Source organism: Dendrobates tinctorius, unplaced genomic scaffold, assembly GCF_039654945.1.
Source record: "Dendrobates tinctorius isolate UK_male_01 unplaced genomic scaffold, ASM3965494v1 ptg000019l, whole genome shotgun sequence".
Lineage (NCBI taxonomy): Eukaryota > Metazoa > Chordata > Amphibia > Anura > Dendrobatidae > Dendrobates > Dendrobates tinctorius.
Genome location: NW_027361687.1, coordinates 35,749,048 through 35,773,637, shown reverse-complemented (window position 1 = coordinate 35,773,637; position 24,590 = coordinate 35,749,048). Strand labels below are relative to the sequence as shown.

Genomic DNA, 24,590 nt, shown 5'->3' with positions numbered 1-24,590 from the left:
TCCAATGGGACAACGCTCAGGTTTGTCCTCCTGAAACTCTTCCAGAGCACGTCTCAAATCGGGCGAGATGGCAGAAAGAACTACCCCCTCACCTAAGATGGTAGCAGGCTTGGTCACAATAGGAGAATCCACAAAGAAACTCCTAGAGAGGGCGTCTGCCTTAACATTCTTAGTGCCCGGAAGAAAAGAGACCACAAAATCAAAACGTGTGAAAAACAAGGCCCACCTAGCCTGCCTAGGATTCAAGCGTTTGGCCGACTCAAGGTAAATCAAATTCTTGTGGTCAGTAAGGACCACGACTTGATGTTTAGCTCCCTCCAACCAATGTCTCCACTCCTCAAATGCCCATATCATGGCTAACAGTTCCCGATTCCCCACATCATAGTTGCGTTCGGATGGGGAGAACTTTCGGGAAAAGAAAGCACAGGGATTCATTTTAGATGTTACCGGATATTTTTGGGACAAAACAGCTCCTGCACCAATCTCAGAAGCGTCCACCTCTCCCTAAAATGGAAGTGAGACATCAGGTTGCCGCAAAACCGGAGCAGAAGTGAACCTCCGCTTCAGCTCCTGAAAGGAAGAAACAACCACTGGAGACCAATTCAGCACATCAGCACCCTTCTTAGTCAAATCAGTCAATGGTTTGGCAATACCAGAAAAATTAGCTATAAATTTACGATAAAAATTAGCAAAACCCAAAAACTTTTGGAGGGCCTTCAAAGAAGTGGGCTGAACCCAATCATAAATGGCCTGTACCTTGGCCGGGTCCATTTCAATAGTTGACGGAGACAAAATAAATCCCAAAAATGAAATCCTCTGTACACCAAAAAGGCAGTTCGATCCCTTAACATACAGGGAATTCTCCCTCAAAATCCGGAACACAGTCCGAACATGTTCCACATGAGAGTCCCAATCCCTGGAAAAGATCAAAATATCATCCAGATAGATGATCAAAAATTTATCCACAAAGTCCCGGAAAATATCATTCATGAAACACTGGAAGACAGAAGGGGCATTAGTGAGCCCAAAAGGCATCACCAGGTACTCAAAATGTCCCTCCGGAGTATTAAACGCCGTCTTCCATTCATCCCCATGCTTAATGCGAATAAGATTATACGCCCCCCTGAGGTCAAGCTTGGTAAACCAGCAAGCACCTTTAACTCTAGAGAATAGATCAGAAATCAGGGGTAACGGATACTGATATTTAACAGTAATTTTGTTGAGGGAACGATAGTCAATACAAGGCCTTAATGAACCACCTTTCTTGGCCACGATAAAAAAACCAGCACCCAAGGGTGAAGAGGATGGTCTAATGTGACCCTTCTCCAACGACTCCTTAACATAAGATCACATAGCCTCGTGCTCGGGTACAGATAAATTGAAAAGTCGACCCTTGGGAAATTTACACCCAGGGCTCAACTCAATTGCACAGTCATAACTCCTATGAGGAGGCAAAGACGCAGACTTATTCTCACTAAGTACATCATAAAAATCAGCCAAATAGTCAGGAACATCCTGCGACTGGGGAGAGGTGGAGAAAACAGGAGCATCACCAAGAGCACACCGACAACCCCAACTCACCACAGACACAGATTTCCAATCCAAAACTGGATTATGGATTTGCAACCAGGGAAATCCCAGAACAATGGTATCATGCAAATTATGCAACACCAAAAATCTGCAATTTTCTTGATGGTCTGGGGCGACCCGCATTACCACCTGGGTACAAAACTGAGGTTTATTCTTCGCCAAAGGAGTAGCATCAATACCCCTCAAAGGGATAGGCGTCCGCAGAGGTGTCATAGGAAACCCACAACGTTTAGCAAAATCCAAGTCCATCAGGTTCAGAGCCGCTCCCGAATCCACAAAAGCCTTAGCGGAAAATGTGGACAGGGAGCAGATCAGAGTAATTGCAAGAAGAAACTTAGGTTGAACACCACCCACAGCAAATGTGTGTGCAAAACGTTTCTCTCGTTTAGGGCAGACAGAAATCATATGAGAGGCATCTCCACAGAAAAAACACAGCTTATTACGCCTTCTGAACTCCTGACGTTGCGCCCTAGACAAAATCACATTGCATAGGTTCGGACATTTGTTCAACAGGTGGCAACATTTCTTGTGTACTTTTACGTTCACGTAAACGCCGATCAACCTGAATGGCTAATGACATAGAATCATCAAGACCAGAGGGAACAGGAAATCCCACCATAGTATCTTTTACGGTTTCTGACAAACCCTTCCGAAAGAGAGCTGCCAAGGCACCATCATTCCAGGTAGTAAGGACCGCCCACTTTCGGAATTTTTGACAGTATAATTCTGCAGAATCCTGACCCTGGCTCAATGCCAACAGGGCTTTCTCAGCTTGATCAATAGCATTAGGTTCATCATACAACAACCCCAAGGCTTAAAAAAAAAGCATCCACATTAGTTAGAATAGGATCATCAGGTGTCAAAGAAAACGCCCAATCCTGGGGATTGCCACGCAGCAAAGAGATGACAATTTTAACCTGCTGCGCAGAGCTCCCCGGTGAGTTAGGCTTCAAGGCAAGAAATAATTTACAATTATTCTTAAAATTCAAAAATTTAGACCGATCCCCAAAAAACACATCAGGAGTAGGAATCTTGGTTCAGCAGCATGTGAATGAGCAAGACAGGCGGAAATTCCCCACACTTCAGCAGCCAGCTGCTCCACATGATCTGACAATTGCTTAATCTCCATTAAGAAAATTCCTCATACGGCCCCAGAGAAAAAGAGGAAAAAATATACATAAAAAAAAATTCTGACACTTTTTTTTTTACAATTCTTTCCTGCTATTGAGTACCCTAGAATCTGTGGTATGGCTGGTGATTCTGTTATGAATGAGTCACCGGAGGAGGAAAAAACAAAAATACAAGCTAAGTCCAGAAAACCGGAGCGGTTGGTAGCTAGCAGATTGCAGACCCCTGATCCTGTTCACAACAACTAACAGTAGCCGTGGGGTGTTCCTACGGTGGTCCTAGACACCTCGTTCACAGACGGAGAACTAAATAAACCTAAAGAAAGAAAGGGGAAATCTAAACTGCCCCAGAGCAGACCCCAAAGCAATAGACAGCCCCCAACATGTACTGACGGTGAAAACAGATGAAAACACAAACACAGACAGAAAGACAGGCTGAGCAAGCAATGGGGCCCTCACTAACTAGATAGGACAGGAAAGAAAAGCAACTGTCTGCAATCACGCAAAAACCCTGCCAAAATAATGTCCAACACGTCTGATAGAAAAGGCCCTGAAGTCACTAGACTTCAAAATCACTATATCAGCACTCAGGTATATTCTGAAAACAGAGAAAAGAGATCAACTGATCAGAGACAAAAATGGAGTTCAGCCAGTCCCAACCAGGGCTGGCTGAACACAAACACTAAGTAAACCAGACAAAATCTCATGGAACAATAGCAGAGCAAAAACTTAGCTTTAGTAGACAGGACTAAACTGGAGGCCAGAGCTCAGAGCAGAGAGGATCACCAGCAACCCAGCAGGGCGTTGGCGGCCTTATATCCACTCAAAGATTCCGGATGTCCAATCACACTCCACCTGTTCAGATGACAGGTTTTTCCCATCCAAATCAATTTCACTACCTCCTTTCACCAGCAGAGAGAGTTCATCGGACATCAAAGGTGAAGGAGAAAATGAGCTCATAACACATACATATGTGGCGCCCCCAGGAGTATGGCCGCCACAGTGGCATTGCCTTCCTCCAGGGGAGGGTAATGCCAGGCTTGGAGGCAGTGAAGGGTCTCTCCAGCAGTTTACATATGCATGCAACACAGTTTCACTCCAGGCCAGCAGGGGGGACTCTGAACCGGAATTGAAGGGAGGAGTGCTCTCTGAGGGCCAGGAGGATGGAGTGGTCAGTTAGTCTGCGGAGGGTGAAGTGTGCAGACGTGTGGAAGAAGCGCGGAGATTGAGCAGAGAGGAAAGGCTCATCTCCAGTGAGAGCGCATGAACTGGAGCCTGGTCTCCACGGTTGTACGGATACTAACAGTCCTGCAACAGACACCAGAGGAGTAGGAGGCTGTAAATGCCCTACTCCCATCTAAGACTTGAGGGCACTACAGCAGCTCGGATAGTGAGCCAGGACTCAAGAGAGAGGAATCCCCGAGATAGTCCCCAGTGTAACTCAGTACTGGGAGTACTTCATTCGAATTAGCGCTAGGAAGGAGACTGCACAGCCCATCTGCTGAGAGAGAATCCCTGAGTTGCTTCCAGGCTAGCCTGCTCCAGTACCATCTGTAATCAGGACCCTCGACTGCATTTATCAAGTAAAGGTACAGAAATTGCACCTCGCTGTGTCTCTGTCTGCTTCCTACTTTTCCGGCACTACTACATCCCCATGCCAACTACAGCTACACGGCCCTGGGGTTACAGCTCCACCTGTGGGGAGCTTCACCATCTTGGCTGCCACACACCATCAGTCCCAGAGGATCTGCATACAGCGTCGGCCTAACACTTCATTTGCCGAACACCACAGGTGGCGTCACGAACTATTCCATTAACTACATTCCACCATTCAACACCCCCCATTACTTGGGCGCCCAGGGCCACGGACCGGGTCACTGCTGCTGTGACACATCCCACTGACACCGGCCCGGTACCGAGTACCCCACAGCCCTGGGAGGGCGACCCACATACATGGCACACACTTAACACATGCTACACAACAAATGATCATTTGATACATGTGATTCATATAAACACAGCTCACAGACAGCACACACTACACCTACCACACACTACACACACATCAACCACACACACTACACACACCTCAGATACACGCACTGCTTTATACAGGAGGGAATGAGATGCTCCACACTATGAGCTGCAGCTTCTCCTGCTCCCAGCAGACACCTCCCTGCCCTCTCCTCTGCTGTGACTGTGGACAAGAGCAGGAGGAGCTGACAGCAAGACAGGAGCCATTATCACCAGGAGCAGCACACACAGTGGATGCTTCACTACTTATCTCACAGCTCAGGTTGGTAGGTGCGGGGTCTCTAGCGCTCCCTTCCCATCAGAGGCTCCCTGCAGGAGGACAGGCGCACTGGCCAATGAGTACATGGCCTGTGGTGACATCACGGTCACATGATTGTGATGTCACTACAGGTCCTCAACCAGCCTCTACATCGGGAGCATCACTGATTATCAGTGGAGCTTCTGCTGTAGACGCTGGGAGTCCCCAAGGGAGTGGGGGCCCTAGGGAGCTGCCTAGTCTGGCTTGCCCTAATGCCGGCCCTCTGTACAGGACGGAGACATGCGAGTATAAGAGACGTGTACAGGTTGGAGATGTGCGAGTATAAGAAACATGTACAGGACAGAGACGTGCGGGTATAAGACGTGTACAGGACATAGAGGTGTGAGTATAAGAGACGTGAACAGGATGGAGACGTGCGAGTATAAGAGAAGTGTACAGGATGCAGACGTGCGAGTATAAGAGACGTAATACAAACACATGGGCCGTGCACACAGTGAACAAGTCTGTAGGACAGTGTTCACACCACCAAAAGAATGAAACACAGAAAAACACAGTAAAACAAACGTATAAAAATACTCTGTTGTAAAGAAGTAACAGTAAACAGCAAGTGCTAGTAAAAAAATTATAAAAAAAAACAGAGTTGTCCTCACCTATGATTCAGCTGAGGTGCACAGCGTCGTTCCGGCGGATGACAGTGACATCATACGTCGGCGAAATGCGCACTGACGTCAGCTGCCGGCCTGTGATTGGCTAGTGGCTGTTAACTGTTGCTGTGTGGGAGGAATCTCCTGCACAGCAACAGATTTTATTTGATCGTGCATCCGAGGATGCGCGGTGAGTTACTGAAGTGGCAGGACCCTGCCGCTGTGGGCCCCCTCTGCTCATCAAGCCCCATATGCCAGTAAGGGCAGTAATGCCCTGATGGCGGCCCTGCAAGTGGGAATAACAGACGTGTACAAGATGGAGACATGCAAGTAAAAGAGATGTGTAGTGTACAGGACGGAGACATGCGGGTGTAAGAGACATGTACAGGACGGAGATGTGCTAGTATAAGAGATATGTACAGGACGGAGATGTGCGAGTATAAGTGACGTGTACAGGATGGAGACTTGTGGGTATAAGACGTGTACAGGAGGAGACATGTGAGTATAAGAAACATACAGGATGGAGACGTGCGAATATAAGAGACGTGTACAGGGTGAAGACGTGCGAGTATAAGAGACGTGTACAGGACGGAGACGTGCGAGTATAAGAGACGTGTACAGGATGGAGACGTGCGAGTATAAGAGATGTGTACAGGACAGAGACGTGCGAATATAAGAGACGTGTACAGGGTGAAGACGTGCGAGTATAAGAGACGTGTACAGGACAGAGATGTGCGGGTATAAGAGACATGTACAGGATGGAGATGGCTGGTATAAGAGACGTTTACAGGACAGAGATGTGCGGGAATAAGAGACATGTAAAGGACGGAGACGTTCGCGTATAAGAGACGTGTACAGGACAGAGACGTGGGAGTATAAGAGACATGTACAGGATAGAGACGTGCGAGTATAAGAGACGTGTACAGGACAGAGACGTGGGAGTATAAGAGATGTGTACAGGATGGAGACGTGGGAGTATAAGAGACATGTACAGGACAGAGAGGTGGGAGTATAAGAGACATGGACAGGATAGAGACATGCGGGTATAAGAGACATATACAGGATGGAGACGTGCGAGTATAAGAGACGTGTATAGGACAGAGACGTGGGGGTATAAAAGACGTGTACAGGACAGAGACGTGGGAGTATAAGAGACGTGTACAGGACAGAGACGTGGGAGTATAAGAGACGTGTACAGGACAGAGACGTGGGAGTATAAGAGACGTGTACAGGACAGAGACGTGCGAGTATAAGAGACGTGTACAGGACAGAGACGTGGGAGCATAAGAGACGTGTACAGGACAGAGACGTGCGAGTATAAGAGACATGTACAGGATAGAGACATGCGGGTATAAGAGACATGTACAGGACAGATACGTGCGAGTATAAGAGACGTGTACAGGACAGAGACGTGGGAGTATAAGAGACGTGTACAGGACGGAGACGTGTGAGTATAAGAGACGTGTACGGGACGGAGACGTGCGAGTATAAGAGACATGTACAGGATAGAGACATGCGGGTATAAGAGACGTGTACAGGACAGAGAGTGGCGAGTATAAGAGACATGTACAGGATAGAGACATGCGGGTATAAGAGACATGTACAGGATAGAGACATGCGGGTATAAGAGACATGTACAGGACGGAGATGTGCTAGTATAAGAGATATGTACAGGACGGAGATGTGCGAGTATAAGTGACGTGTACAGGATGGAGACTTGTGGGTATAAGACGTATACAGGAGGAGATATGTGAGTATAAGAAACATACAGGATGGAGACGTGCGAATATAAGAGACGTGTACAGGGTGAAGACGTGCGAGTATAAGAGACGTGTACAGGACGGAGACGTGCGAGTATAAGAGACGTGTACAGGATGGAGACGTGCGAGTATAAGAGACGTGTACAGGACAGAGACGTGCGAATATAAGAGACGTGTACAGGGTGAAGACGTGCGAGTATAAGAGACATGTACAGGATGGAGATGGCTGGTATAAGAGACGTTTACAGGACAGAGATGTGCGGGAATAAGAGACATGTAAAGGACGGAGACGTTCGCGTATAAGAGACGTGTACAGGATAGAGACGTGCGAGTATAAGAGACGTGTACAGGACAGAGACGTGGGAGTATAAGAGATGTGTACAGGATGGAGACGTGGGAGTATAAGAGACATGTACAGGATAGAGACATGCGGGTATAAGAGACATATACAGGATGGAGACGTGCGAGTATAAGAGACGTGTATAGGACAGAGACGTGGGGGTATAAAAGACGTGTACAGGACAGAGACGTGGGAGTATAAGAGACGTGTACAGGACAGACGTGGGAGTATAAGAGACGTGTACAGGACAGAGACGTGGGAGTATAAGAGACGTGTACAGGACAGAGACGTGCGAGTATAAGAGACGTGTACAAGACAGAGACGTGGGAGCATAAGAGACGTGTACAGGACAGAGACGTGCGAGTATAAGAGACATGTACACGATAGAGACATGCGGGTATAAGAGACATGTACAGGACAGAGACGTGGGAGTATAAGAGACGTGTACAAGACAGAGACGTGGGAGCATAAGAGACGTGTACAGGACAGAGACGTGCGAGTATAAGAGACGTGTACAAGACAGAGACGTGGGAGCATAAGAGACGTGTACAGGACAGAGACGTGCGAGTATAAGAGACATGTACACGATAGAGACATGCGGGTATAAGAGACATGTACAGGACAGAGACGTGGGAGTATAAGAGACGTGTACAGGACAGAGACGTGCGAGTATAAGAGACGTGTACAGGACAGAGATGTGGGAGTATAAGAGACGTGTACAGGACAGAGACGTGCGAGTATAAGAGACATGTACAGGATAGAGACATGCGGGTATAAGAGACGTGTACAGGACAGAGACGTGCGAGTATAAGAGACATGTACAGGATAGAGACATGCGGGTATAAGAGACATGTACAGGATGGAGACGTGCGAGTATAAGAGACGTGTACAGGACAGAGATGTGGGAGTATAAGAGACGTGTACAGGACAGAGACGTGCGAGTATAAGAGACATGTACAGGACAGAGACATGCGGGTATAAGAGACGTGTACAGGACAGATACGTGCGAGTATAAGAGACATGTACAGGATAGAGACATGCGGGTATAAGAGACATGTACAGGATGGAGACGTGCGAGTATAAGAGACGTGTATAGGACAGAGACGTGGGAGTATAAGAGACATGTACAGGACAGAGACATGCGGGTATAAGAGACATGGACAGGATGGAGACGTGGGAGTATAAGAGACATGTACAGGACAGAGACGGGCAGTTATAAGAGATATGTACAGAACAGAGACGTGCGGGTATAAGAGACATGTACAGGACGAAGACATTTGGGAACAAGTTATACATGGAGAATCTGCAGACCGCTCCCTTTTTTGTGACATCTTTACTAATGTCTTCTCCTACCACTTCTCTATGACATGTAATATGTCGTCTCTTGCTATTATTATTACTATACCACTATTATACATGGAGTCTGATCTTAGACTGGGAGGATCCGCATCTTATGGTGACACATTGGGGACAGTGGCTCTGAGGATCTGATCCCATATTACGCCTATTCACAAAAACATCTAAACAGCCAACATTAAGTAAATCAGTATAAACGTTATTGTAAAATATGCAAAAGAATTTTTTATTGAAAAGGCATAGTGAGCGAACACTAAGCCGACACATAAACAGCAGGAGGAGATGAAAAAAACTACCGGAATTTGATAACCGTAGATATGGTAAGATTTGCGAAAGAAAATATCTGTCTAACTAGAGGCCAATAGGCCAAGTATAAGTTGCTTAATGCCATAGTAAGTAAATCATATAGTAAATAAACAGAAAAATAACATTTCATTACCCGTGTTCATCTCCTCCTGCTGGAATGGCGCCCAGTCCCAACACGTGTTTCAGTGTATAGCCTTCCTATTGGCCTCTATTTACATTCATTTACTTAATTTTGCTATATGCTTGTTTGTGAATAGGGATATTATTGCTGTTTTATATAGCTGTAAGTTGGACATATTTTGCTGAATAGGGTACCCTTTATATTTTGATTTGGCACAATGTTGCTTGGCTGATGATAGGTTGGATCTGATCCCAGTACATCAGTCAGGTTACCGTAGTCTATCACATGGCGGTCAGATGGCATATCTTTTCTAAAAAGTAAAACAGTGAGTAAAACTGCCACCGAAACAATTTGGGGGGAAATTGCTTGACAGTAAACTTAACTTTAGTGTTCTGCATGAGTCAACTTGAAATAGTGTCTGCAGAAAATCCTAATAAAAAGAAGATCCCAAATCCACAAGGTACTCCATGATTTCTGAGGCCCTTGAGGGACCCCGGTACACTCACTGAGTGTATTGGGGGACACGCACTTGGCTGCAGATAAATCAGTTCCGGCACAGGCTTTTCACATAACATAGTCCATACGGTTTATTGTATACAGCATAAACCTTGGCAGCATAAAGAAAACGGTAACAGTCTTACATCAGACCAAACGAAAGTTCATAAATGAGCTCCGCTCTCTTAGCCCTGTCTTCACACAGGCTGTGCTTTGTCCAGCAAACAGGCTCTAAAGTCTCACAGTTAATTCCCCCTTGTCCGGGGTTACCTCTTAGTTGCTTCTCACTCCGGACATCCATTCCCTCCTGGGAACTGTCACACTCACGCAGTCCATTATACGCAGGTCTCCCCGGGTCAGCGGCCTCCGCATGTGCTCTTCAGGAAGGCAGCCCCCTTCCAACACGCCGACCTTCCGGGACCTTCCTCATGGACCAATCAGATCCAGGCACTCTCCCCCATGTGACCTACCCTGGTCACCTTATATAGTCCATAGCCACGCCCACCGGTGAGATACGGATCACATGGCTTTGACCTCATCGCAGATCCTATTCAGACACCCAACCATACACACACATATACTTTGTGCATTCAGACACATGCCCCTAGGTGGGTTTGTAGGTGACTGGTCCTGCCCATCTCACCAAGCCACCTGAAAGCCTTCCATGATACATAGTAACAAACACTCAGCATTACCTCTGCTGATTACCACATATTTCAGTTTCCATCCCAGGGCCACCCACCCTAGGATACTTAACAGTCATTTACCATCCTTTCTCCGTCACAATAATGGAGATGTCTGTGTGCATGACCCAGACAGCGCCCCCTAGCTGTCACAGCGGTCACTGCATCACACAAGGTATCTGGAAAAAAGAACCTTCACAATCACTTAAAAAGTATTCTAAAGTTCTCAACAAGTAAACATAAAATCTGATTTCTGAAGTCACAGATAGGATGTGATAAAAAGTGCAGCACAAAAATAATATAATGAAAAAGTCAATTCATTCTGCAAAAAACAGCCCCTGAAGAAGCGAAGAGACATAAGCAGGCCAAAATATATTAAAAGTTAGAGCATTGTAAAAATAATACAGAACAGTAGATAAAAAAAACTATTATATGTAAAGTATCTTCTACACTAAAGTCTCTTTTAAATTATTTTCCTTAACCACTTCACTACCAAGGGTGGTTTGCACGTTAACTCCCGGGCCAATTTTTACAATTCTGACCACTGTCCCTTTATGAGGTCATAACTCTGAAACGCTTCCATGGATCCCGGTGATTCTGACACTGTTTTCTCGTGACATATTGTACTTCATGTTAGTGGTAAAATTTCATTCAAATAACTTGCGTTTATTTGTGAAAAAAATGGAAATTTGGCGAATATTTTGAAAATTTCGCAATTTTCCAACTTTGAATTTTTATGCCCTTAAATCACAGGGATACGGCACACAAAAAACTTAATAAATAACATTTCCCACATGTTTACTTTACATCAGCACAATTTTGGAACCAAAATTTTTTTTTGTTAGGAAGTTATAAGGGTTAAAAATTGACCAGCGATTTCTCATTTTTGCAACACCATTTTATTTTTACGGACCACATCACATTTGAAGCCACTTTGAGGGGTCTATATGATAGAAAATACCCAAAAGTGACACCATTCTAAAAACTGCACCCCTTAAGGTGCTTAAAACCACATTCAAGAAGTTTATTAACCCTTTAGGTGCGTCACAGGAATTTTTTGAATATTTAAAAAAAAAATGAACATTTAACTTTTTTTCACAAAAAAAATACTTCAGGTTCAATTTTCTTTATTTTACCAAGGGTAACAGGAGAAATTGGACTGCAAAAGTTATTGTGCAATTTGTCCTGAGTACGCTGATACCTGATATGTGGGGGGAACCACTGTTTCGGCGCATGGCAAACCTCAGTAGGGAAGGAGCGCCGTTTGACTTTTTCAATGCAAAATTCGCTGGAATTCAGATCGGACGCCATGTCACGTTTGGAGAGCCCCTGATATACCTAAACAGTGGAAACCCCCCCAAGTGACCCCATTTTGGAAACTAGACCCCCCAAAGAACTTATCTAGATGTGTGGTGAGAACTTTGAACCCCCAAGGGCTTCACAGAAGTTTATAACATATAGCCGTACAATTAAAAAATCATATTTTTTCCACAAAAATGACCTTTTCACCCTCAATTCTTATTTTTTCAAGAGTAACAGGACCCTAAAAGATATTGTGCAACTTGTCCTGAGTACGCTGACCCCACATGTGGGGGTAAACCACTATTTGGGCGCATGGCAGAGCTCGGAAAGGGAAGCAGCACCATTTTTGTCTGGAATTGAGATCGGACACCATGTCACGTTTGGAAAGCCCCTGATGTACCTAAACAGTAGAAACCCCCCACAAATGACACCATTTTGTAAACTAGACCCCCCAAGGAACTTATCTAGATGTGTGGCGAGCACTTTGAACCCCCCAGTGCTTCACAGAAGTTTATAACGCCCGGGCATGAAAATAAAAAAATCGTATTTTTTCCACAAACATCATCTTTTAGTCCCCATTTTTTTTTATTTTCCCAAGGGTAACAGGAGAAATTGGACCCCAAAAGTTGTTGTCCAATTTGTCCTGAGTATGCTGATACCCCAAATGTGGGAGAAAACTACTGTATGGAGACACGTCGGGGCTCGGAAGGGAAGTAGTGACGTTTTGGAAAGCAGACTTTGATGGAATGGTCTGCGGGTGTCATGTTGCCTTTGGAGAGCCCCTAATGTACCTAAACAGTGGAAACCCCCCACAAATGACCCCATTTTGGAAACTAGACCCCCTGAGGAACTTATCTAGATGTGTGGTGAGCACTTTGAACCCCCAAGGGCTTCACAGAAGTTTATAATGCCCAGGCATGAAAATAAAAAAATCATATTTTTTCCACAAACATGATCAATTAGTCTCCAATTTTTTTATTTTACCAAGGGTAACAGGAGAAATTGGACCCCAAAAGTTGTTGTCCAATTTGTCCTGAGTACGCTGATACCTCATATGTGGGAGAAAACTACTGTATGGGCACACGTCGGGGCTCGGAAGGGAAGTAGTGATGTTTTGGAATGCAGACTTTGACGGATTGGTCTGCGGGTGTCATGTACGTTTGGAGAGCCCCTGATGTACCTAAACTATTGAAACTCCCCACAAGTGACCCCATTTTGGAAACTAGACCCCCCACAGAACTTATCTAGATGTGTGGTGAGCACTTTGAACCCCCAAGTGCTTCACAGAAGTTTATAACGCCTGGGCGTGAAAATAAAAAAATCATTTTTTTCCGCAAAAATGATATTTTTGCCCCCAATTTTTTATTTTCCTAAGGGTAACAGGAGAAATTGGACCCCAAAAGTTGTTTTGTAATTTGTCCTGAGTAGGCTGATACCCTATATGTGGGGGTAAAACACTGTTTGGGCGCATGGCAGAGCTTGGAAGGGAAGGAGCACCATTTGACTTTTTCAACGCAGAAATGGCTGGAATTGAGATGAGACGCCATGTTGTCTTTGGAGAGCACCTGATGTGCCCAAACAATGGAAACCCCCCAATTATAACTCCAACCCTAACCCCAACACACCCCTAACCCTAATCTGAGCCCTAACCCTAACCCTAGCCCTAACCCTAGCCCTAACCCTAACCCTAGCCCTAACCCTAATGGGAAAATGGAAATAAATACATTTTCTTTTACTTTTATTATTTTTCCCTAACTAAGGGGGTGATAACGGGGGGTTTGATTTACTATTTATGGCGGTTTTTATGTTTGGCGGCTGTCATACGCTAAAATACGCTTTTTATTGTAAAAATAGTTTTTGCATCACCACATATTGAGAGCTATAATTTTTCCGTATTTTGACCCACCGAGTCATGTGAGGTCTTATTTTTTGCGGGATGAGTTGACGTTTTTATTGGTACCCTTTTTGGGCACGTGACATTTTTTGATCGCTTTTTATTCCGATTTTTGGGACGCAGAATGAACAAAAACCAGCGTTTCATGAATTTCTTTTGGGGGGGTGCGTTTACACCGTTCCACGTGTGGTAAAATTGATAAAGCGGTTTTATTCTTCGGGTCAGTACGATTACAGCGATACCTCATTTATGTCGTTTTTTTATGTTTTGTCGGTTTTATGCAATGAAAACAATTTTATATAAAAAATAATTATTTTTGCATCGCTTTATTCTGCGAGCTATAACTTTTCTATTTTTTCGCTGATGATGCTGTATTGGGGCTCGTTTTTTGCGGGACAAGATGATGTTTTCAGTGGTACCATGATTATTTATATGCGTCTTTTTGATCGCGCGTTATTGCACTTTTTGTTCGGTGGTATGATAATAAATCATTAATTTTTGCTTCGTTTTTTATTATTTTTTAAGGGGTTCGCTAAAGGGGTTAACCAATGGGACAGTTTTATAGGGCGAGTCGCTACGGACGCGGCGATACCAAATATGTGTACTTTTATTGTTTTGGGTTTTTTTTATTTTGAAAAAATGGATTTATTGGGGAATTTTTTTTTTTTTTTTACTAATTTATTTAGCGATTTTTTTAAAAATTATTTTTAACACTTTTTTTTTTTTTTTTTACTTTATTACCTTGTCCCAGGTGGGACATCACTGTCTTGTGACAGATCGCTGATCTGTCACATCACAGATCACTGTGACAGATCAGCAATCTGTCACAGGCACTGCTGCAGGCTTCCTCATGCCTGCGCTTTGCAGGCAGTGAGGAAGTCAGCTCCCTACAGGCCCCCGTCGCCATCTTGGATTCGGGGGCCTGCAGGAAAGGAGACCCCCGCAGCAGCGCTGCACATTGCGCTGCCGTGGGGGGCTCAGGGAAGCACGGAGGGAGCCCCCTCCCTGCCGATGCTTCCCTTTAACCCCCGGTACACCGCGATCGCATTTGATCGCGGTGTACAAGGGGTTAACGTGTCGGGGGCGGTCCGTGACCGCCCCTGACACATTGTGCCGGGTGTCAGCTGTGATAATCAGCTGACACCCGGCCGCGATCAGCGGCGCTCACCACGTGGGCGCCGCTGATCGCGCCGACGTAATATTCCGTCCATGGTAATTAGGTCCAGGGTCACATGGACGGAATATTACGTCCATTGTAGGTAAGGGGTTAAATGACTTATCTTGTAAAAGTAAATGATCACTTATCCAAAATGTATGTGATAACTTGTTGATCAGTGCGGTCCAACCACTGGGACCTGCAGAGATCAGTGCTGCCTGCCCTCATGCTTTTCCTAAGGGGCTGCCGAGCGCTGCACTCAGGTTTTCTGGCAGACTCATATACAATGAATTGGCGCTTCAATCAGGTGTCCGACCTGTTGAGGCATTTTGTAACGGGGATAAAAATTCCCCAAACTGCCGATCGATCAAGGTCCCCACCGATCAGCAAGTTATAACCTGAGCTTTAACTGGACAACCATTTTAGTAATTGAAGTTCTAATGCTCATCACCAGGTCCAATATTTCTCACAGTCGGGACATTTTTCCTCCACCTTCACACTCTGTATATTTTCTAGAAATGCTTGGTGGACGTGTTATCAAGATTACATTTTCTCTACCTACAGATTGGACAGGAATAATCTGCCGGACACTTCCTGCACCCAGTTGGCTTCTGGAATAAGGAATAACCAATCTCTGAAGAGTCTCGTCCTGTATAATAACCACCTGTCTGGTCCTCACTTCAGTGACCTGATGGCGGCTCTTCCAACCTGCGTGATAAAAAAACTAGAGTAAGTATAAGAGACGTGTACAGGACTCGGATATGTGGCATAAGGCTATACATGGATCTTACTCTACTTTTATGCGACGTCTCTACTAATGTCTGACTGTCTCCTCTCCTCACATCTCTCTTCTATGTCATGTAATGGAGGATGTAAGAAATGATATTGGGTTAATACTTTTTGTACAGAGCCAACATATACCACAGCACTTTACAAACCAAAGGCAACATACAGAAACAATACCAGAAATGACCCTGGCTTACAATGTGTCAGAAAATACAGGCTACATTGGGAATAAGCCCGATTGTCTGGGGTATCACATTCTAGACAGATGGTGCAGCACGGAAAAGGTCTTGTGTGAAGAAACCAGATTATATCTTAATTTCCCAGATGACTATGCTTAGCAAACCAAGAAGAATGGACTTTTTAATCTGTATGTTGGCTTTTGGATTTAAGTTTTAATTTCTGGTTGGTCAAGAAAACAGACTTTTGTTTGTGTAAGCCTGGAATATTGACTTGTAAGCTGATATTTCATATAACATAGTGTGCTCTCATCCTTGATGAACATTGTATAGCCCAGATAATTTGTTGATTTTTAAAACAGGAGGAAAATCTATGCAAATAGACTACATAATCAAACAGGGCAACTTGGTCGTCACCATTCTTCTCATCGGTGAGGGTGGACTGAAGGACACTGGGTAAATCTAAAAATAGGTTAAAGGCCTCTGTATAAAGAGACTCAGAGACAGAGAGACTTGGAGAGAGTGACACAGCCAGACGTTCTCAAAATACCCAACGGACAAGAGACAGGACTGCAGCCAATTCATCATGGCACTGTAGAAATCGCAGTAATGTGGGATGTCGTCACGGACAGGAGGCAGATCAAGAGTTAACAGGTTTATTTAACAATAACTGCACTTCATGTAGGGAGTAGTGGGTTGCAAGGTGACGGTAGGGAAATGGGAAAGAACTGGGAGAATGGCAGGGTAGGTCAGCGATGAACGATAGTTCAGTAATTAAAAAAAGTAATTAAAAAGGAGAAACTTATCCGACTGTAGTCTTCTTCTGTGCAGTGTCTCAGGGTTCCAATGGTGGCGCCAACAACAGCGGCACTTGACGACTCGATGAAGTCTGTGAGGAGAAGATAACTTTCCTGTGCTCACGTGTCTAGCACGGTACTGAGTCCAATGTGTGGGACCGCCGGAATCTAACTCTGCTCCATGGTGTAACCGGTGAAAGGTCACCAAGTCTATGCAGCACTAAGTACTCTACTTGTGGCACGTGCGCTGTATTGCTCTGTCACTAAGCACATGGCACCTCAATCTCTGTCAGCTACTGGGCGCGCTGCAACACCCGACTCGGTTCTGCTCTGCGCCACACGGTTCCGCTCTGCACGGCTCTGTTCCGCATGGCTCTGTACTGCGTGACTCTGTTCTGTACGGCTCTCTCTGCAGGCGACTCAGGCTCCTTCTATATGGCCCGTCGCCACGCCGGTACTCTCTGGCGGGGTAAGCAGGGCGCACCACTCACCGCTCTCTGTGCTGCTCTCTGTGCTGCCCTCCACACTGCTCTGCGCCGGCGCCAGAACCCCTTGCTTCACACGCTCTCTTTATGTCCCCGATGCTGGCGCCCTTTTCTAGTCCAGCCCGCCCTCCTGGGACAGCAGGAAGCTCCATATCGCTCAGCCTTCCCCCAGACAGCAGGGGAAGATTTGCCCCACTCAGGCTTCCCCCGGGAACAGAGGATGCAGCATTTTTTTCCGGACCTGGCATGCAGGTACCCGAGATCTTGTTGACCTCCTTACAGCACCACCACGAGGGGCGTGGATTTATCATTCTACAGAAAACAACCTGGGGGTTTTCGGCTCCGGTTGGAAGAATAGAGATCAGCTCCATTGACCATCACTGGACCATGGATACGTTTGGAGAAAGCTAGGATTGGGACCCGCTGGTTGCCTGGCTCCATGGAGATGTTTGGAGAAGCCAGGTGGTGACTCTCGTGTCAACTGGCTTTGGACCTTATATGGACTCAATGGACTGTCATCTCCCTACGTTTGTCGTTACCTCCTCTCTGCGTGTGTACTACAGGTGGAGTAGCCGACTCTGGGAACTCGAACTCTGACGTAATATCTGCCATTATCCCGACGGGTCAGCGGAAGGGTGGGGCTCTGTAATGTGCACCATCTTGGGGAATTTTGCTGGGACTGTTCTATGTGTTATCTGCCTTGTGGTTCAGTAAAGCATTGCTACACTGTTTTACACTCACCCTGCGTTGTCTGAGTAGTGTTATGCCCACTTTAACGGGAGAGCGGGCGTTAGACGGGATGATCCTTGGTCCATGCGGTTCCGGCTAGAGGACTTGGGCGCTCACCAACCCACCGTTTCCCCACACTTGGTGGCAGTAGTGTGTTACTCCCGGTTCCTGTCTTGGCTCTGCGCCCCGGTCTGCTGCTGCCCCCCGTCCAGGTCACTCACCTCGTGCTACTTTCTCCGGTCATGGAATCCGCTGGACCCCTGAGGCCTCCGACTATGGAACTGTGCCAAGAGGTGACCCATTTAATAGATCAACAGGACAAGATCACAACGTATTTACGTAACCTGTCCACCCGCATGGATTCTCTGCTGAACCCGGCTGCTTCTGATTCATCTATCAGCACCCAAGTACCTGCTGTCACGGCAAGCAAGGGCCCTCGCCTTGCGGCTCCTACCCGCTTCCATGGTGATCCCACTCAGTGTCCGGGTTTTCTCAATCTGTGTACCCTACACTTCGAAATCTTGGGGCACATGTTTGCTTCTGACCGTGCCAAAGTGGGCTTCATTATGTCACATCTAGCAGGAGAGGCTCTCGCCTGTCTTAACCCGTTATGGGAGAGAGGAGACTCGCTGGTTAATGATCTTCAATCTTTCCTAGAGACTTTTCCCAGGACCTTCGATGAACCTGGCCAGGTCACGTCGACCGCTTCTGCCCTGCTTCGCTTACGCCAAGGAACCCTCACGGTGGCTCAGTATGCGGTTCAGTTCCGCACCCTCTCGTCTGAATTATCCTAGAACAATGAGGCCTTGCTGGCTACCTTCTGGGAGGGCCTATCTGGAAAAATTAAGGATGAGCTGGCGGGACGGGACAGGCCTACCACCTTGGATGACCTGATTTCCTTGGCGACCCGGATTGACCTGCGTTTTCAAGAGCGTTCCATGGAGATCAAGCAAGGCAAGAGGTTCTACCACCTGGACTCTAGTTCTTCCAAAATGGCTACCTCACCTTCTTCTCCCGAAGCTATGGAGGCTGACAGAGTAAGTTTTGCCAGCCGCAGCCAGGAGGCGTGTCGCAAGGAAGGAAGTTGTCTCTATTGTGGTAGTTCTGAACATCTGATCCTCTCTTGCCCTAAGAAGTCGGGAAACTCCAGTGCCTAGGATTGGTAGGAGAGGCCACCCTAGGTAGAGAATATTCCTCTCCTTCATTGCAGATCTCGGTCTCCATGTCCTACAGAGAAATAAAATTTTCGGAACTTTGTCTGTTGGATTCCAGAGCCGCCGGGAATTTTATCCAGCAGACGCTGGTGGATCATTACCGCTTACCAGTCCAGTCTCTTTGCATTCCATTGCGGGTGACCGCTGTCGATGGCAAGCCACTGACCGAACCTGTCCATTTCCAGACTGAGCCAGTGGAACTCCGGGTAGGTCTAATGCATACTGAAAGAATTCATTTTTATGTGTACACTGGTTTGTCTCACCCCTTGCTTTTAGGTTTGCCCTGGTTCCAGAGACACGAACCAGGAGAACAGGCGAGATCCTGCGTTGGAGAAATTCCTGCACAGACCAGTGCTTAACCTGGATTGAACCAGTTTCACCCCCAGTCCAACCTGCTACCCTGCCTGGGTTACCATCCTCTTACTGGTCTTTCTCGGATGTCTTCGGGAAAAAAGAGGCTGAGAAACTCCCTCCCCACAGGTTGTATGACTGTCCAATTGATCTTCTTCCTGGAACATCTCCTCTCCGTGGGAGAGTTTATCCTCTTTCCCAAGCAGAGACTCAGACCATGTCGGACTACATCCAGGAAAATTTGTCCAGAGGGTTTATCCGAAAATCATCGTCTCCGTCAGGAGCAGGATTCTTCTTCGTGAAGAAAAAGGACGGATCCTTGCGGCCCTGCAATGATTACCGGGGACTAAACCAGATCACGGTAAAAAACAGGTACCCTTTGCCTTTCATTTCAGAACTGTTCGATCGTTCGGTCCAAAATCTTTACCAAGTTGGATCTCAGAGGTGCCTACAATTTGATCCAAATCTGGGAAGGAGATGAATAGAAAACCGCCTTCAACACCCGTGACGGTCACTACGAGTACCTGGTAATGCCGTTCGGCCTAAGCAATGCACCCGCTGTTTTCCAGCAGTTCGTCAATGACATTTTCAGGGATCTGCTCTATACTTGTGTTGTTGTCTACCTGGACGACATTCTGATTTTTTCAACTGACTTGGCCTCGCACCAGAGGCAAGTACGCCTGGTCTTACAGATGCTCAGAGAATCCTCTTTGCCTTTCCTCGGTTACATTGTTTCCTCCACAGGATTTAAAACGGACCCTGAGAAGTTATCGGCTGTACTCAGGTGGCCTCGTCCGTCTGGGCTGAAGGCCATACAGCGATTCCTGGGCTTCGCCAACTACTACAGACAATTCATTCCTAACTTTTCCACCAGAGTGGCACCCATCTCAGCTCTTACCCGGAAAGGTACAAATCCAAAGGATTGGCCTCCTGAGGCAGTGGAGGCTTTCGTTTCTCTCAAAAAGGCCTTTGCAGTCGCACCTGTCCTCCATCGTCCTAACTCTAATGAACAATTTTTTCTTGAGGTCGATGCCTCCTCCACAGATGCAGGAGCAGTTCTTACCCAGAAATCGTCCACTGGTAGAATGAACTCATGTGGTTTTTTTTCCAAGGTTTTTTCTTCCGCTGAGAGGAATTATTCTGTTGGTAACCGGGAGTTGCTGGCTATCAAATTGGCTCTGCAGGAGTAGAGGCATCTTCTGGAGGGTGCTCTTCATCAGGTAGTCATATACACCGATCACAAAAACCTTAATTTTGTTCTTCATTTTTGTCCAGCTGACAAAAATGTCAAAGCAGATGCACTATCCAGAGCCTTCTTTCCTCCTGATCAAGAGGAGGAACCCCAGCACATCATTGAACCCTCAAGGTTAGTCGCTGTTGCTTCTGCTGATCTTGCTCGACTTCCCCCTGGGAAGACTCTCATGTCTGTTTCTGAACGTAGTCGTGTCCTTCGGTGGGGTCATTCTTCCAAGTTGGCAGGTCACGCCGGTCTAAGGAAGACTCTGCAGCTCATCACCCGTTACTATTGGTGGCCTTCTATGGCTAAGGCTATCCAGGAGTACGTCGGAGCCTGTCCTTCCTGTGCCCGCAACAAGACGGCCAAACACCTACCTGCAGGTAGGCTTCAGCCTCTTCCAATTATGTCCGCTCCCTGGCAGCACATCGCAATGGACTTCATCACAGATCTTCCTATCTCATCTGGCTGTTCTGTGGTGTGGGTAGTGGTGGATCGTTTTTCTAAGATGGCTCACTTCATTCCGCTACCTGGTCTTCCTACTACTCCTGAACTGGCGGATCACTTCATCCGACACATTTTCCGTCTCCATGGTTTCCCTCTCCACATCGTGTCTGACAGAGAAGTCCAGTTCACCTCAAAATTTTGGAGAGCAGTTTATAAACTGGTAAGAATTTAGCTGGATATTTCCTCAGCGTAACATCCCCAATCCAATGAACAAGTGGAGAGGACTAATCAGATCCTGGCTGGATTCCTGCGTCACTTTGTCAACACACATCATGACGACTGGATAGACTTACTGTCCTGGGCAGAATTTTCCTACAACAAGTAAGTGAATCCTCTGGAAAATCTCCCTTTCAGATTGTCTTTGAACTGCAACCTGGAATACCTCTTCCCATCTCCGGATCATCTGGCGTTTCGGCAGCCGATACTTTTTCTCAAAATTTTTCTAAGGTTTGGAGGGACACCAAAACTGCTCTGGAGAAAGCCTCCCAGCGTATGAAAAAGCATGCGGACAATAGACGTCTGGACGCGCCAGCCTTTCGCCCCGGAGACAAGGTATGGCTCTCCTCCAAGTATATCCGTCTGAAGTTGCCATCCTACAAATTGGGTCCCCGGTTCATTGGACCATTTGAAATCTTGAAACAAATCAATCCAGTCTCTTACAAACTGAAGTTGCCCACTTCTTTACGTGTGCCTAACTCTTTTCATGTTTCTCTCCTCAAACCAGTAGTGTTGAGCTCCTTCTTTAAGGATCCGGGTACAATTCCTGAACCTGTCTCGGAGGATGATGTTTTTGAGGTAAAACATATCCTGGCTGTTAAGAAAGTAAGGGGTAAGACCTATTACCTGGTGGACTGGAAGGGCTTTGGTCCTGAGGAGAGATCTTGGGAGCCTAAGGCGAACATCCAGGCTCTTCTTCTTAAAAGATTTTATGCAGGTTTGAAAAAGAGGGGGCGTAAAGAAGGGGATACCGTTACACCCAGTTCCTGTCCTGGCTCTGCGCCCCGGTCTGCTTCTGCCCCCCGTCCAGGGCACTCACCTCGTGCTACTTTCACACTAGTGTCGGCCGACGGACGTCGCACTGCGTCGTCCCGACGTACCGTCGCACGTTGTGAAAGTTTTGCACAACGGGGGCAGCGGATGCAGTTTTTCAATGCATCCGCTGCCCCATTGTAATGTCCAGGGAGGAGGGGGCGGAGTTTCGGACGCGCATGCGCGGTCGAAAATGGCGGACACGACGCACAAAAAAAGTTACATGTAACGTTTTTGTGTGCATCGCAGCTGCCAAAACACGATGCAAGTCTATGGAGAAAAAACGCATCCTGCGGGCAACTTTGCAGGATGCGTTTTTTCGCCAAAACGACGCATTGCGACGTACGTCGGCCGACGCTAATGTGAAAGTATCCTTACCCTGGTCATACCTGCAACCATCTGGGCGAAAGCCATCCCGTTCCGCCAACAGCCATCCGAGTCCGAGGACTGTGTCAAGGTTACTGGAGCCAGCTATCTTCCATCTACCCGGATCCAGGACCCGTCTGACTATGGATTCTGCTGCTATTTCTATTATCCCTTTTGGTCCTGCTGGGACAGCTGCCACGTGTCCGGGGTCTAACTGGAGGTAGCACCTGTGTCCCCTGAGTATTCCATTCTGGTACTGTCTGAGGGACTTTACTACGGGTACCCGGGGCTCACTAATTACGCCCCCTTCAGAGCCCCCCGAACCGTGGTCCCGAGGTTCCACTTTAAAAATAAAAAACGAATGTGAACTTCACCATCTCTGCCTCCGCTTCCATTCGTTACACAGTGGGATACTACTCAGCCCGGAACCAGGGGAGCTACTGGGGCTGGTGTTATCACATGCCATCCAGGGCTCTACAACCAGGGAGGCATACAGACAGACCCAGCAGACCATTGATAAGGCATGCAGATGAGGCATTCGGATGCTACTACGTCCAACCCCGCCAACTCGGCCTTAGGAAGAAGACCAGAGTGGATATATGACACAAACAAGAAACGGAAACTACAGGAGATGTGCCAGCTTCAACAGATTGAATGGGATTTAATCCAGGAACTACGGAATGCGGAGGAAGCCATGTGCGGACCCAATGGATACCAGTTGTTACTCTTTAATTACATGTGGAGTTTATTTTTGTACGGATTTCATGGAATATGCGCTGAGGAAACTGGATGATAGAATGTTTTTGACCTCTTATATTCGTGACTGTGCTTAAAGACATGTTGTGGACAGCTCCCCATAAGTGAAGGATGACCAGAAGCCTATAACGTCTGGCTAATTAACATGGGGGAGCAATGTGTCTCCACAGGTTGGAGATGGGCAATTTAGACTGTGGATGATGTTCAGGCCTGGATTGCGTATCTGCCCAGCTGGGCAGATGCTCGATGGGCTGGCGGCCCTGTAATACAAAGTGGGCCACCGCCGTCGCCGCCCCTTTAAAACAGGGGTGAGGTACATCCAGGTACTCGGAGTCCGCAATGCTCCGGCTGCAGCCCTGCCAGCTGCCGGCCGTTTAACCCCAAAGTGCACGCAGCGTTCATTACCAAACGCTGCCTGCACATGAATGATGACGTTATCAGGGTGGGAGGGGTTAGCGCCCAATGCTCTCCCTTCCTCCTGTCCCGGAAGAGGAGCTGCTGCAGTGCCAGAGAATCCAGAGCGATCTCTGTGCTGGCAGCTCAGTGCCTGTCTGCTGGTAATTTCTGTGACTTTCTGCTGGTGATCTGTGCCCCTCAGCTATCTGCTCCCTCAACTATGTACCCCAATATAATCTCTGTGCCTCCAGCTACATGCCCCCTGTGATCTGTGCCCCCCCTGTGATCTCTGTGGCTCCCAGCTTTCTGCCCCTGTGATCTATGTGCCCCCATGTGATCCCTGTACCCCCCTGCTATGTACCCCCTGTTATATTTGTGCTCCTATGTGATCTATGTGCCCCTCAGCTATGTGCCCTCCTGTGATTTCTGTGCCCCCCCAGTGATCTCTGTGCCCCCCAGCTATGTTCCCCCTGTGATCTTTGTGCTCCCTTCTGTGATCTCTGTACCCCCCCCCCGTGATCTTCATGCCACCCCCCGGTGATCTCTGTGCCCCCCAACTATGTACCTCCCTGTGATCTCTGTACCTCCCCCCATGTTCTTCATGCCACCCCCTAGTGATCTGTGTCCCCCCGGTGATCTATGAGCCCCACCCGGTGATCTATTTGCCTCCCCGGCGATGCCTGACCCCCCAGTGCTG

The 24,590-nt window shown here is 47.1% G+C and overlaps 1 protein-coding gene across 4 annotated transcripts in view; it reads left to right on the top strand.

Annotated features, from left to right (window-relative positions):
* LOC141082898 (NACHT, LRR and PYD domains-containing protein 3-like) overlaps positions 1-24,590 on the top strand; it is a 218,982-nt gene that overhangs the window by 177,788 nt on the left and 16,604 nt on the right. For all 4 annotated transcript variants that reach the window (XM_073566931.1, XM_073566932.1, XM_073566933.1 and 1 more), the window contains one exon: positions 15,632-15,796. In XM_073566931.1, the coding sequence (XP_073423032.1) occupies positions 15,632-15,796 (165 nt within the window). The remainder of the gene's footprint in view (positions 1-15,631; positions 15,797-24,590) is intronic.